The sequence below is a fragment of the Apostichopus japonicus genome, chromosome 23 (assembly GCF_037975245.1).
Source record: "Apostichopus japonicus isolate 1M-3 chromosome 23, ASM3797524v1, whole genome shotgun sequence".
NCBI classification, from domain to species: Eukaryota; Metazoa; Echinodermata; class Holothuroidea; order Aspidochirotida; family Stichopodidae; genus Apostichopus; species Apostichopus japonicus.
Window position 1 is genome coordinate 1640915 of NC_092583.1, and position 14019 is coordinate 1654933.

The window sequence follows — 14019 nt, forward strand, 5'->3', positions numbered from 1 at the left end:
TGTTACTACGATTATAATCGAGTTAACGGTGCTGACGAGTATTCAAGATCAAAAGAGCACTGACAAAATACCATGCTAAAAAACGACAGTTTTTAAACATTTTTTTCGAAACTGAAAGGGGGGGAGCGGTCGCTCCCCCTGCCCCCCCTGGCTACGTCCCTGTCGGCCCCCCCTTTCTCAAAATCCTGGATCCGCCCCTGCTTAAGTATACAACTTACATAACTGCAGATTTGTAGACCCGGCGTCGATGTATGCAGGCATGGGATAGTGTACCATTTGTACTCACATCTTGACATTCTATCCAGTAAACTTTTGAAACGTTCTACTTAACATAAGGCTGCAGCTCAATGTATTTGTTACCGTACCTTATGTATTAAAGACACATGGAATCGAGCAAGTGCGCCGATACAAATCACTGAAGTGCTGAATCATTCAAATGGATCCATTGCATTATAGCAAAATGAGTGTCAGATAAACAAAACAACTCCCCTCCTCCCCCCCCTCCCCCCGTTTCATGTAGGTAACGGTAAATCGTCGAAAAATATTCTTATTCCTATTCATACCCCTAGTCCTATTCATATATCATTGTAATTATCAATATTAATTGAGCAGCTACAGCCGGGCTGAAGTTGTATACCTCCTGACGTCACACAAAGCTAAATCCGATAGAATAACCTCAATGCGGTTTGCAACGCCGGTAAGCAACTGAATACCCGATCAGCGCAAAGCGTACAAGAAAAGCAAATACATCAAATGTTCAGAATACACTGGTAGGCCTACGTGGCGAAAGGTCTGTCGGAAGACATTAGATAAAGCGACCTACCACATTAGCATGAAAGGTTAGGCTCGCCAATTTATTTTCTATAATAGGCTACATGTTATACGGTGAGTACACAGTTAAATTCTTATTATTCTAATAAGTAGCCTAACATAAAGACCATGTAACATTTCTATCTGTGTTAATGAACTATTATTCAAATATGATGGCGACGGAAGGCTCATAAAAGGAATCCTTTAATCCCACTAGCAGAATAGCACCTCTCTGTTTATATATTACTTAGCTAGTTACTTTGACATCATGGTGGTGATTCTGTTTTCTGCTTAAGAAATTGCAAGGATGTCGGTAAGTTTTTTTGTTAATAGTACATTTTACCAAAATATATTTTCAGTTTGATTTATTTCCCACATAATTTAAATATAAATGGTGAATAGTTAAATTGTAAAAAAAAATAAAAGAATGCAAAGGATAAGTAAGAGAAAGAAGACAAGAACAAAGAACATTTATTTTTCGTCTCCGAGAATCAAACCCACGAAGCTGTATTTCATTCGTGTTGATTTGGCTACAATCTTGTACTATACTGATGCTCAATGCTGTCTGAATAAGGCTACAAGTAGCCTACCTCTAAAATTAACCTCTTTGTTTTTAGTTGATCAAAATCTTAAAATTCGGTAACATTGTTACAATATTTAATAGTGTAAAATCATATATGGTAGTTTAAATGTGTAGGGACACCATTTTTCCCCCTTCGTATCACACTGTCTAAGAGATGATTTTTTAAAAAATTTTATCTTCGTTTTTTTTCAATTGGTGTACACCTTTCAGTTAAATTGAAAGCTGTCCAATTAATTTCTGCTATGATGTGTTAATTAATGTCACACCCAACTCAAACAGCATACTCTGTTAAAAAGGTTGGACCAATTTGTTTACCTATAACATTGGGTACGTTTGTAAATCCAACCAACTTTGCGTAAATTGTTGCCACAAAACAAGTGTACCGTAACTGCAGACAATTTCGACCAACTTTCGACCACTTTTTTGGCAACTAAATTATTTAAACTGTCGTAATTTTGTTGTTTTTCATTCTTCTTCTTCTTCTGAATGCAACGGGGTTTTTCCTTTATAAATATTTATACAATTTTTCGTAGCGTGTATTAGTTTGAGCTCATCGTTCTAATTATTAAAGACAAGCAACTCCGTATTATGTAGCCGGTTCGCTTTAGTTTACTGCTTTTTAGACATGACATTGTATGAAGAAAAATGCTTCCTATACGCAATCGCATGGTTTCCTTTAATCACTGCCTACACGGTAGCCCCCCCCCCCCCCGGCCTTCCATCACACCCGAGATACCCTCTTCCCGATGTACAAGTTGAGTCCCTTTATGTTCAGGTCATACCGTTGACATCCATGCAAAGTCAAATTATGCAGCATCGGCCGAGTCCATCTTATGGAAAAATCTGAATGACAAAATATCGGTCCTTTTTACACTCAGACGTTGAGCTAAACGTTGCAATATTCCTATGGGTCATTGTCTAGAGTTAAGGGTATGTTTACATTGTGAGCAGGGAGAGGGGGGAGGGGGGCAGGCGGGGGTGCAGGGGTGCAGGGGTGGTGTTCGTGAATTGTGATCAATAGCATTACTACAGAGGCCTATATACTCGGTGTACGTACGTTCACTGCAGGGTCAGAATAATTAAGTAACTACATCCATTGTCTTGAAGCCAACACTATAAGCAAGGGCGGCGGAACCGGGGGGGGCACAGGGGGCACGTGCCCCCCCCCCCACTTTTCCTCAGGTTAAAAATGTGCCCTTTTTCTACATAAAAATTGAGGTGTCTCAAGTTAGCAAGAGGCCAGGGAACCAGAATGAACACTCGGGAAGGGCCGTTTCCGGCCATCTGAGGGGTTTGTAAAACCAAAAATTTTCTTGTACGCTCCGCGCCAACCGATGGTGGCGCTCCGCTCAGATAGTCGTGCTTAAAACTTTGCAAATCCTGGCTACGCCCTTGACTTTTAATGAATTTCTGTGGGACAAACTCAAAGCTATTTCGAATGGAAAAAACTTTGTTAAGATATTAACAAGAAATAAACTCTAATTCGGAAGATTCCTACATTAGCAACTAGCATGATTTCACCTCATTTTGTCTCAAAAGAAAACTTGTTCCTTGTTTCCCAATTTGCACATTGGATATTGCACTGATAGTATGCATATTTTTCTTGAGGGGAGGGGGGGGGGGCGTTGATGGAGTGATGTGTATACGCAAATAAGATAATACAATAAGAGTTATAAAGGGTACTAAATATAAGGCTGCATCATTCCAATCGACTTTCTGCAAAGTGCCCTTTGATGTCGGTGCCCCCCCAGATTAAAAGTGCTTCCGCCGCCCTTGACTACAAGTGTTAGTATTAAAGGTCAGCTCTATAACTGTGTTTGTTCTTGTCACAACTTCCGTGGGATAATACAAAATGGCACCCTCTAGCGCCCCCTCTGTTGCGACCCCGGGTTTTTCCTTTGGCCTTCAAAGCCGATAAAAATAAAATTTTAGATAGATTCAGGGAAGTAAACTCAAAGGACCAAAAGACTACTGAGATGTTTCTGAAAGTTAACAAAACGATATATTTACAATGATACGATCTCTACTGATTTGTACAAGGATTATTGGTACTAGAAATTTGGAATATTACAGACAGATTTTACAATATTATACGGCCGTTAAATTTTTAAAAGATTACTTAACTTATCTTACGCGGCGCGTGCCGGCTCTCGGTTCCTTTCGTAGCTGTTCTGACCTCCTTGCGTCACCAACAACGATGTCGGGATTAGGCTCCCTCGTAGGCTGGTATCCCGTGACTTGGTCAGGAGCAAAACCGTTCCCCGCTGGTCCAATTCGACTCAACGTTTGTATCCCAAGGATGGCTTCCTCCTGGGTGAACTCCGAAAAACTCTGCCGAAGTCACGCCTGTCCCGGTTAAACGACGCACCAATCTTATAAACAAACAGTCCACCGGTTCCTCCGTCCGTCCCCTCGATTAATCTTTTATCTCAGATGAATTTCTTTATACAATAGATCGGAAAATTCTGAACTAAACTCCTCATTACCGAAAATATCTCTTCTTATATAGCCGGGTTTAATCTCCCGAAAGTTCTTTTCCAGGAATCCTGACGGAAAAACATCGAGAATCATCCATGTCTCGAAGATACGACTGATAGTGCATCGTTCATCGGTCGATATCCGGTCACCTGCTAAAAATTACTTCCCGTATGTTCTGGAAATTTGCACTCGTTAATACCGAATAGCGCCATCATTTCTCGACGCTTCCAGAAAAAACGCACAAGTTGTCAGTCACGACGAGTGACCTACTTATCACCCTGACCAGCATATACTGAATACACGTACAATGAATAAAGTCGTTCGTGACAGTTCTTTATGCTGGATAGACTATAACCTCAATGATGTTTACCTGCTTTTGTTGATATATTGTCTATAAAGGCTTGTTTTGTGTAAACTAAGCACATTGGTTGGTTTGCCCCAAGATGTAACAGATAACTCACTTATGACAGTGTGAAAACTCCGTTGACTATATCTATGTGCCGCACAGCTTTCATCTTATTCCAATTTCCAATTGTTCAAATATAACGACTAGGTGTATGTTTGTGTGTACATGGGTGGGTGTGCGTGTGTGTGTAGTTGCGTGGTTTACAAGCAGATTAAGCGACACATAAAAATCTTGAGGTCTCTATTTGTTTGTTCTGTATACTTCTACGTCGTGATCTAAGCCTAGAAAACATTAATTAACAGGAGAAATTCATATAGGCTGTTATTACATTACAAATTATTAATGAAGCACTGGAACTGAAAGATAATGCATTGTTAGGTAAATTCAAAATACCAATTGTGTGAACCTTTAAAGGACAAATGAACAACTAGATTATTAAAGAAGAATAATAAAAAAATGTTGACAGTGCTGCATGGAGTAAAGGGAGGGGGGCGAGGCCACCTTGTCATCTGCTATGTGCCCTTACAGTTGGACCAAAACGTAGTTCGACATTAAAAGCCTTAAGCCTTAAAAGTCTTATAAAGTTAAGTAATATATGATATTTACCGGTCGTACTACGAATATATATGAGTCGCATCGCGATTTGAATGTACCTAAGATGATATTCATATTTATGTGCTATATTAATAGCTCTAACGGTAATTGGTATATATGTGTCGTTTACCTTATTTATTTTGTACAAAATAGATCATACTGAAGTTTGGAAGACCACGTTCCACGAGTTATGACATTACTTAAAGTCACCTAATGTTCCCTTTGCCTTTTAGATTTATACAGAGACAAGAATGCATCATCTGTTCACTTCGCCCTCCCAAAAGAAAGTCACATGCCAAAAAAACACATCTAGAAGTTATGAACAAGTTATTAAAAAAAGATGTTTTCAGCATATAGCCACGCAAATGAGCAAATGAAAGCATGCATTGAGCTTTACACATAGTAAAGGTTTTTTTTTAATGTATACATCTTTTTTTTATTCCGTTGATTATGGTTTTTCAAGGAAAATTTATAAATCAATATTCGATAACAGAGATATACATATAAACATGTATTCGTGTGTGTGTGTTTTGTATGTCGCACATACCAAATTTGGTAAAGATCGTCGGTGACGAAGCTTGACAGAATTGCTGTTGTAAACTATTTGAAATATTCAAATATAATCGGTTCTATATATTTCGAAATGTTTCCTTCTAGTATCTTGCTAACATGGTTCCGCAGACGAAGACAATATGTTTACAGTCCAAACGGATAATCGTTGTTATCCCTTTGTCCCTGTATGTAATCCTTGCGATCTTAGGGCTACTAAACCAAGTCAACTTACCTCGCTTGAAGCCACTTTACAAATCGAATGTAAGGTAAGTTAATGGTTTTGCCTCGATTTCAATTTTTCGGTCTGTGAAACGTCAGCTTCTGGTCAAACTTTTAGCTTTACTACTATAAAGGCTCCCCCCCCCCCTCTCAATCAATAAGTCTTAAAGTTGCAAGAATTATTGATGACTTCTTCGACACATTCGGACACATATTCTCCTTATGTTTGGAATTAAGGGTGAGAATACTATACCGCCCTAACCACAAGTCATGTTCAAAGTTTGTCCCCGTTTCAGGAAAGCTCAAACATGCCCGCATGTCATAAAGTCATAAAATGGAGCTATAAACTGTTTATTGCTCCATGGTCGTACAGGCATACCGTATCTTCAGCGGGTGCCAGTTAACATTGGTCAATATGCTCACGTTTCTGAAGGAAATCTTTGCAGATTTACTCAACAACTTAAAACGACCTATAATTATATTAGTAAGAAACACTTTTACCACTCAAAATCTTTGGTTGGATGGAGCGGACGTTAGACCAATCTCCAATGGTTTTCAAATGGCCGCCCAAATCCTTTGTTTTGACAATTATTGGAAACCCCTTCTAATGTCGAAAGGAGTTGATGAGGGGGGGGGGTGGGGAGGGGGCTGGAACAAAAATATGTTTTTTCGTTCACTAGACTTATTGAAAAATTAGTTTCAACGAATAAATGTGATGAAATAAATGTTGTCACCGTTTTTTCGATTTCCATTTGGAGGTCAGCCACAGGACTCTACCGAAGCTTTGCGCCTCTCGCTGAGTTAGAGTGGGGAGATATGAGTAATAATAATAGTAACACATCGGTTTCCACACATGAGCCAGAATGTTCACCAAAACAGAAGATAGTGTTTATAAAGACACACAAAACAGCGAGTACAACAACTGCTTCCATCTTTGAGCGATACGGTTATTATCGCAATTTGACGTTCGTGACGGGAAAACGCCACGTTTTATCCTTTGCTGGCAAATTTAATCGCAAAAATGTGTTACCGTTCCCTAAGATGAAGAAGAAGACGTTTGACATTTTAGCGAATCACGCCAGATATGATCGCAAGGAGATGAGTTTATTGATACCGAATGCAGTCTACATCACCATCCTACGAAAGCCCGAAGAGCAATTGGAATCGGCTTTCGGATATTTCGAAATGTACAAAACGATTAATAAAACAGACGGAGAAACACCTTTGGAGGCTTATATGAATGACCCGAAGAAATATTGGAAAAAGTTAAAAATGTGGCAACTGAGTAGAAATGGACAATTATTCGATTTAGGTTTCGAGCATGAGTTCGATGAGGATGGCGTCAAATTAGAGGGCGCAATTCAAGACTTGGACGAGGAATTGGACCTTGTTTTGATCAGTGAATATTACGACGAGTCTCTGATTCTATTAAGAAAACTATTGTGTTGGGATTATGAAGATATTTTATACATATCGGCTGGGGTCAGAAGTTCAAGTCATCGATTTCAGAAAAGTGACGAATTAATAGCGAAGATTAAAAAATGGAACCATGGAGATGTTTTACTATATGATCACTTCAATCGAACATTTTGGAAGAAAGTAGATGCTTACGGTAAAGATTTTCAGAGAGACTTGAATTTTTTTAGACGATTAAACCAGGAAGTTTTTGATCAATGTATCGATTCTAAGAAACTTGACCGAAAAGATACGAGAGAAGATAAATTTGTACTTAAGAATAATACAGAAAGGTGCACCAGGATTCTAAGAGCCGACATCGGATACACGAAACTTATTCGAACTTATATGAAAAGGAAATATGGATGATTGCCCAAGAAATTACAATAGGTTCATTGAACTTATAATATTATTGTTGTTGTTGTTGTTATTTTATAATCATTACTATTATTATGATTATTCTGATTATGATTATGATTATTATTATTCGGATGAATTGTCACTTATAGGCCTACGTATAACGTATGGTCTGTGATAACGTATAATCAATAGAAGACCAACACTGTTTTTTAAAGCGATCGTTGATAAGTGCTATTTTTCCTTCTTCTTTTATTTGCTGTAATTGTAGACCTTTGGACTTTCAGATTATATCGAAGGAAACCGTCGTGAGTAATTCTTGCGAATTTCAACCGTTCCACCTTAGAATGTTAGACTCGCGTATTAGTTACTGAATAGCTATGTTAGGATAGACAAGCCAATACATAAATACATCCATATGCCTACATGCATACTCTCATACATACATACATGGTTATTATAGCTCATTGATATTGCCTTACGTCATTTGCCCTGCTATCAGGGTTGTGCCATTTACGAAAGGAAAGAAGGTTTTAATACTCTCGTTTCCTTTTCGTCGGAGCGGGGGGGGGGGGCTGGTGAGTTGGACTGGAGGTTGTAAAAGAGGAGAAGGGGGGAATGGACCTCCTCTCGTGGGATTTACGAGGGTCAAATTCTTCAGAATTTTCCAGATATTTATCAGCAAAGTTTGAATCGTAGGTTTTCAGGGTGCCTGAGAAAATGTTTTAGAATGTTTCGTCTAGCCTTTTTCCTAGATCCCACGTACCTCTTCATAGATAGCGTACGTCTTAAAACTGTCATAGTTAATTCTCACGTTGAAGACGTTATCAATCTATTTGTTTGTTTGTTTTTAAAGGGTGTCTTTAGGCAGAAAATTCATTTTGATATGTTTGTAGACCACTAGCCAATCACTGCTTCGAGTCGAGGTTGTGTGTTTCTAGACCACTTTTAGTGTTTGAGAAATTACTCTTCAAAATAGCTTAGGTACAACAATTAAAGTGGCTGAACTATACAGCCTAATAAACACGGACTATAGTATTAGGTCATATGCGGCACAAAAACTCAATGGCAATCATAAGACTTCAAATGACATGTTAGTTCCAACGAAGTTTCAAGGAGAAATGGTATCTTGAAAGTCACCACAGGGTAACTCTATTGTTTATATACTATTTAAAGGAACAGGGTTTCCTTTTTTGGGGTTGAGTTATTAGAGTTTGGATTACCATTAACATTTAGACTTATACTGAAGATCTGACGTCATCATCAGATTAAGCCTTTGAAGGAGCATTCCACCACGTAAAATGTGATAACTAATAGCTAATAGTTGTTTACTTATTTTTTTCTCTGCTTGCTTGCTTGCTTGCTTGTGTGTGATTTCATCCTTTGTTTAAACGTTCAGCCTTTGGCCAAAGAATTTTGTATGCTATTTTTTTCGATATTCAAACATGTGACCGTTAACAAGAACAGTGTTATTTGAAGGAACAATTAACATTTAAGGTGAACAAAAGAAAAACCTTTGATGCTTTTGTGACAACAGAATTGAATTTAAGTTCGGTAATTCACGGTCATTTGTGATTTTTCACTTTTTCATATATTTGTTATCGTTTTACATCACTCAGAATCAATTTGAACCTAGCAGCCCATATTGCCACAGCTCTCAGAATGTGTTAGTATATGTTACCTTTTGCTTGTTTTTGTGTCGATAGGAATTTTGATCTTTTTCTTAATATGATATTTTTGCTGTTTGTTTATTGCTTTTCAAGTTTCACATCAGTGTACACATGTATATAAATGAGTGTTCACACAGAATATGCGTGTTCACCGATATATCGATTATTCACAGGCTAATGCATATGTAATGAGTGTTCACACAAAAAATAGATGTACAAACATATAGATAATGAGTGTTCACACATAAAATGAGTGTTCACCGATATATCGATTATTCACAGGCTAATGCATATATAATGAGTGCATCAAATCTTGACTTAGCAACCATCATTTCTTTAGCATTTAGCATAATAGAGTATAAAACCTCCTTTACAGCATCATTTGAACCTCAAATTAGCCTATATTTCTTTTCATTGGGGCGAGCAGCGAACATTTTCATGCCACGGGAAAGAATGAATTATCACCTATTATACAACACCTAATTATATTCCGGCCATTTCGTCCCCGTTTTCGCGTAGTGGCGAACGTGCACTTTTGGCGAAATTGAGTTAAATATTGTTCTTACCTACTTCGAGGGTGAAGAATCGGTTGAGCCGGGTTAGAAGTTTTAAAACTGTCTATTTTTTTCGTTTTTTCTGACTCATTTTTGACGAATGTCCACCTAAGACCCACTCTCGTTTTTACATACTGACGAATACTTTAGTCATCATTACAACCACTCAGTAACACTATTTGTCTAAGGTCCATGCATTTTTGCATATCGACGAATATTACCCTTTGGAACAAGCCGAACATAACAACCATGCCATAATGACTTGAGAACCAACTAACTGCCATTTGCAAACACCCAGGATTATGGGGAGGTAATATCTTTATTAGTTCACCTCGTCATTTAATTGATTAATACAGTATTCATATACTACGGAAGCGTAGAAGGGACATGGTGATGAAAGAGAAACAAACTCGTCAAAATGACAAAATTCGGAAAAAGACGTTTTGCCGAGTTTAACAACTCGTCAAAACGACAAAATTATTAAATTTGCCGAGATGCAACAAGTCGTCAAAATGACAAAATTTTGAAAATTGACGTTTTGCCGAGATACAACAAGTCGTCAAAAGGACAAAAATTTGAATCTCAACGTTTTGCCGAGATACAACAAGTCGTCAAACTGACAAAAATCTGAAAATTGACGTTTTGCCGAGATACAGCATGTCGTCAAAATGACAAAATATTGAAAATTGACGTTTTGCTGAGATACAACAAGTCGTCAAAATGAATAAAATCTGAATGTTAACGTTTAGCCGAAATATAACAAGTCGCCAAAATGAAAAAAATCTGAAAATTGACGTTTTGTTGAGATACGACAACTCGTCAAAATGAGAACAATCTGAAAATTGACGTTTTGCCGAGATACAAATCGTCAAATCGTTACAAATGTAACATCTCCCTAAAGAAGTTCGGTTTCTCTTAGCTGTTGGCGGCTTTGCTCATCACGAGCATTACTCTAGCCTAACTTAAAACTACCTTTTTCTAGCTAAGTAATACCTAGTTACATAATTGAAGGTCACATACTTTTACATGAAACTTTTGGAAGGTACTAGCATAGTTTATACTTAAGTAGTTACTTTGCTACAAAGGACGAGGAGATGGGGGGGGGGGGGCGTTTAGACCGAATTACTAGAAAATCTGTATAGCAATCTTTAATACTGTCTTGCCAAATGCTTCAATTAATGAAGGATCTTTTACGATTTATCAAAGAAACATGGCTTATTCATTGGCTGACACAATTTCTTCAAGGATGGCCCAGACAAGTAAGGTTGGATAAAGGGTTATCGGAAATATTGGAAATAAAGGTTGGTGTGCCTTGGGGTGGGAGGGGGGGTCCATTATATGCTATATTATTTACTATATATACTGATGAAATTAGGTCAAACTCACACATTTCTATAACAAAATATGCCGATGATACTGCTGTATCATGTACAATTCATAAGAGCTCTGTTGAAACTGACCAATGAAATTTTCAGTGTTCTGTAAATGACATAGTTCCAACATGTGACCGCAAGACTTTATTGCGTAACTCCCCCCCCCCCCCAAAAAAAAAAAAATAAGGGAAATTTGTTTTTGAAAATAAACCATAAAACATGAAGGTCTCATTCTATCAAGGTCGCAACGTATTATTATTATTATTGAGGGATCTGATGTGGCTAGAACCTCCAAAACTGAGTACTGGGAGTATACAGTGACGACAGTTTGACCTTTTCTTGCAAAGCATTAAGGTATTAAAAAAGTATATTATATAGTATCTAGTGTGGCTTACGTTGTGTCTTTCTTTAACCAAAATGCTAAGGAAAATGTTTTCAATACTATTATTCTACCCTGGCACATGTGATCTATATAGTGCCTGCCTGGTACCATTTTATATTGCAAAAAAAAGAAAAGAAAAGAAGAATGAAGTTTCTTAAATACACATCATCTATATTAATTTAGAATACAATATGCTTTTAGAAAAAGTAAATGCTGCTGCAAGACCTGAGTTTACAAGAATGGCTAATAAGATTTACAGTGATCAGAATAACCCTTTGTATACTGTACTGAAAACTCTCCTGACAAATCCAGCAAAAATCTAGGAAATCCACACAAAATACCGAACGTAAGTTTACAGCAACTCATTTATTTACCGTGCTGCTTTATACATTCCATTCGAGCACTTAGAATGTTTGTTATAGTTTGTTTGTTATATCGTTTTATGTAATAACTTTTGTATAAGTAGATGTATTTTATATGATATCCTATCATCTTGACATTTTCTCCCTTTTTATATTAGTTATTCTTGGACTGTTTGGTATCCTATCATGTTAAAAAAAAAACTTTTATATGAGTTATTCTTCTTGTTGAGGTGTTATATGACTCCTCTTTATAAATTTTATATGTATACTGGAAGGAAATAAAAAGAAGGAACAACATACTACAGTACATCTTGGAAACACTTGAACAATGGCACAGTTATTTCCTTCTTTAAATCTGAGGATTCACACGAGGTTGGGTTGGATATTATGAATGTGCCTGTGAGCGTAAGAAATTTTTTATATGTATACTGGAAGGAAATAAAAAGAAGGAACAACATACTATAGTACAACTTGGAAACACTTGAACAATTGCACAGTTGTTGGGTTGGTTATTATGAATGTGCCTGTGAGCGAAATAAAAATTCACATTCCGTTTAAGGGGATAGTATAGTAGAATAGCTTCCCAAAGCGTTTGAAGGATACTTAGAAACTATCGTCAGAGACATTTCACGTAATACACTAACTTGAAAATGAAGAATTGCACACAATTTTCCGTAGTCTGTGTGCTTTATAAGAGTTCCGACTTTAACAGATTACGCCACTGGAACTATTATTTTTGCAACTGCATGTGTTCACATTTCATCATATACCTTGTCTATTTTATACATTATAGAAAATGGTGGGGGTTCTTTAAAATAAATAGGACCAATATATAACCCTTTCAGCAGCCGGCTCTCCTTGCCCTCCCTACCTCAACATCTCTCTATTCGACACCCTACATTTCACCCAAGAAACACATACTAAAACACTTACATCCGCCCATAACCCATACAAATTCCTTGTCTTTTTTATACATTGCAACAAAACGTGGGCGTTCTTTGTAAATTAATAAGACCAATATACCTCCATTTCAACAGCCGGCTATCCTTGCCCTATATACCACCTCCCCTCGTCATATCCGACTCCATCCATGTCACTCAAGAAAAACATACTAAAACACGTATGTTGATACCTGCGTATAACCCATTCCTTGTCTATTTTATAAATTAAAGTAAACCGTGGACATTCTTTTTAAAATTAATAAGACCAATGTACCACCCCTTCGATTATTTTCTTCTATCGTAAGGTTATTCCACCTGACCCCCCCCCTTCCTCTCCCCATGTGACAGTGAACATTCACGGTGTACCCTATGGCTACTACACACAAAAGTGACGAATATAAGTCTGTGACAGGACGAAACTTCAAAATTTAGTTCTAGCACAGTGACGAATGTGTGGCGAATGTCTAAAATTAACTGAAAATGACATGACATAACGACGAAAATGTTTACACTAAAATTACTACTATGTAAGAAATTTCAGCAACAAACATGAGAACTCAAAGTTCTATTTGTTATATTTAAAATATTGACAACTTTCGGTAAAAAAGATTCTCTTTTAGTTACGCTATACTAAAGTCAAAATATGAAAATCTTTAGAGCGCATTTTCTCAAAACTCACATTTTGAACATTCGTCACTACGCCAGAACGGGGACGTATGGCAAGCCGTTTTAACATTTACCTCTCTATTCTACTTAAGTAGAATTAATTCCACTTAAGTAGAATACAATTAAGCTTAAGTGAAATTAATTGCACTTAAGTAGAATTGCATTTTACTTAAGCTTAATTGTATTCCACTTAAGTGGAATTTATATTAGCTTAAGTTCAAACGGTTTTTGTCTACATCGTATTTTACTTAAGTAAAATACAATTCTACTTAAGTAAAATACAATTCTGCTTAAGTAAAATTCAATTCTACTTAAGTAAAATGCAATTCTGCTTAAGTAAAATTCAATTCTACTTAAGTAAAATGCTATTCTACTTAAGCAAAATGGCTTTTCAATTTCACTTAAGCTAAATTGCATTTTACTTAAGTGAAATAGAATTACGCTTAAGTGAAATGTGATTGGTCAATCTATTTCACTTAAGTAAAATGCAATTTAGCTTAAGTAAAATGTGATTGGTCAATCAGTATATGCTAATCATTGCGTCACTGTACTTGCCGCGAAGTCCGACTCTGTATACTATTTTAGGTACCTCACCACGTGTTCATCCGCTCAATGGG

The 14019-nt window shown here is 37.0% G+C and overlaps 1 protein-coding gene across 2 annotated transcripts; it reads left to right on the forward strand.

Moving 5' to 3' along the window:
• The first annotated feature begins 615 nt into the window (after positions 1-615).
• On the forward strand, positions 616-8516 carry LOC139964575 (galactosylceramide sulfotransferase-like). Of its 2 annotated transcripts, none has more exons than XM_071966277.1 (3): positions 616-885; positions 5529-5689; positions 6406-8516. In XM_071966277.1, the coding sequence occupies exon 3, from the start codon at positions 6459-6461 to the stop codon at positions 7464-7466; it is 1008 nt and encodes a 335-aa protein (XP_071822378.1). In that variant the 5' UTR covers positions 616-885; positions 5529-5689; positions 6406-6458; the 3' UTR covers positions 7467-8516. The 2 variants fall into 2 exon arrangements, with proteins under 2 accessions (XP_071822378.1, XP_071822376.1); XM_071966275.1 differs by lacking the exon at positions 616-885 and adding an exon at positions 930-1123 and having other exon boundaries at positions 6401-8516.
• Positions 8517-14019: the final 5503 nt, after the last annotated feature.

Coding starts and splice junctions, on each gene's coding strand:
- LOC139964575 (XM_071966275.1), top strand. Junction 5,690..6,400: donor CTTTACAAATCGAATGTAAG/GTAAGTTAATGG, acceptor TTCCATTTGGAG/GTCAGCCACAGGACTCTACC.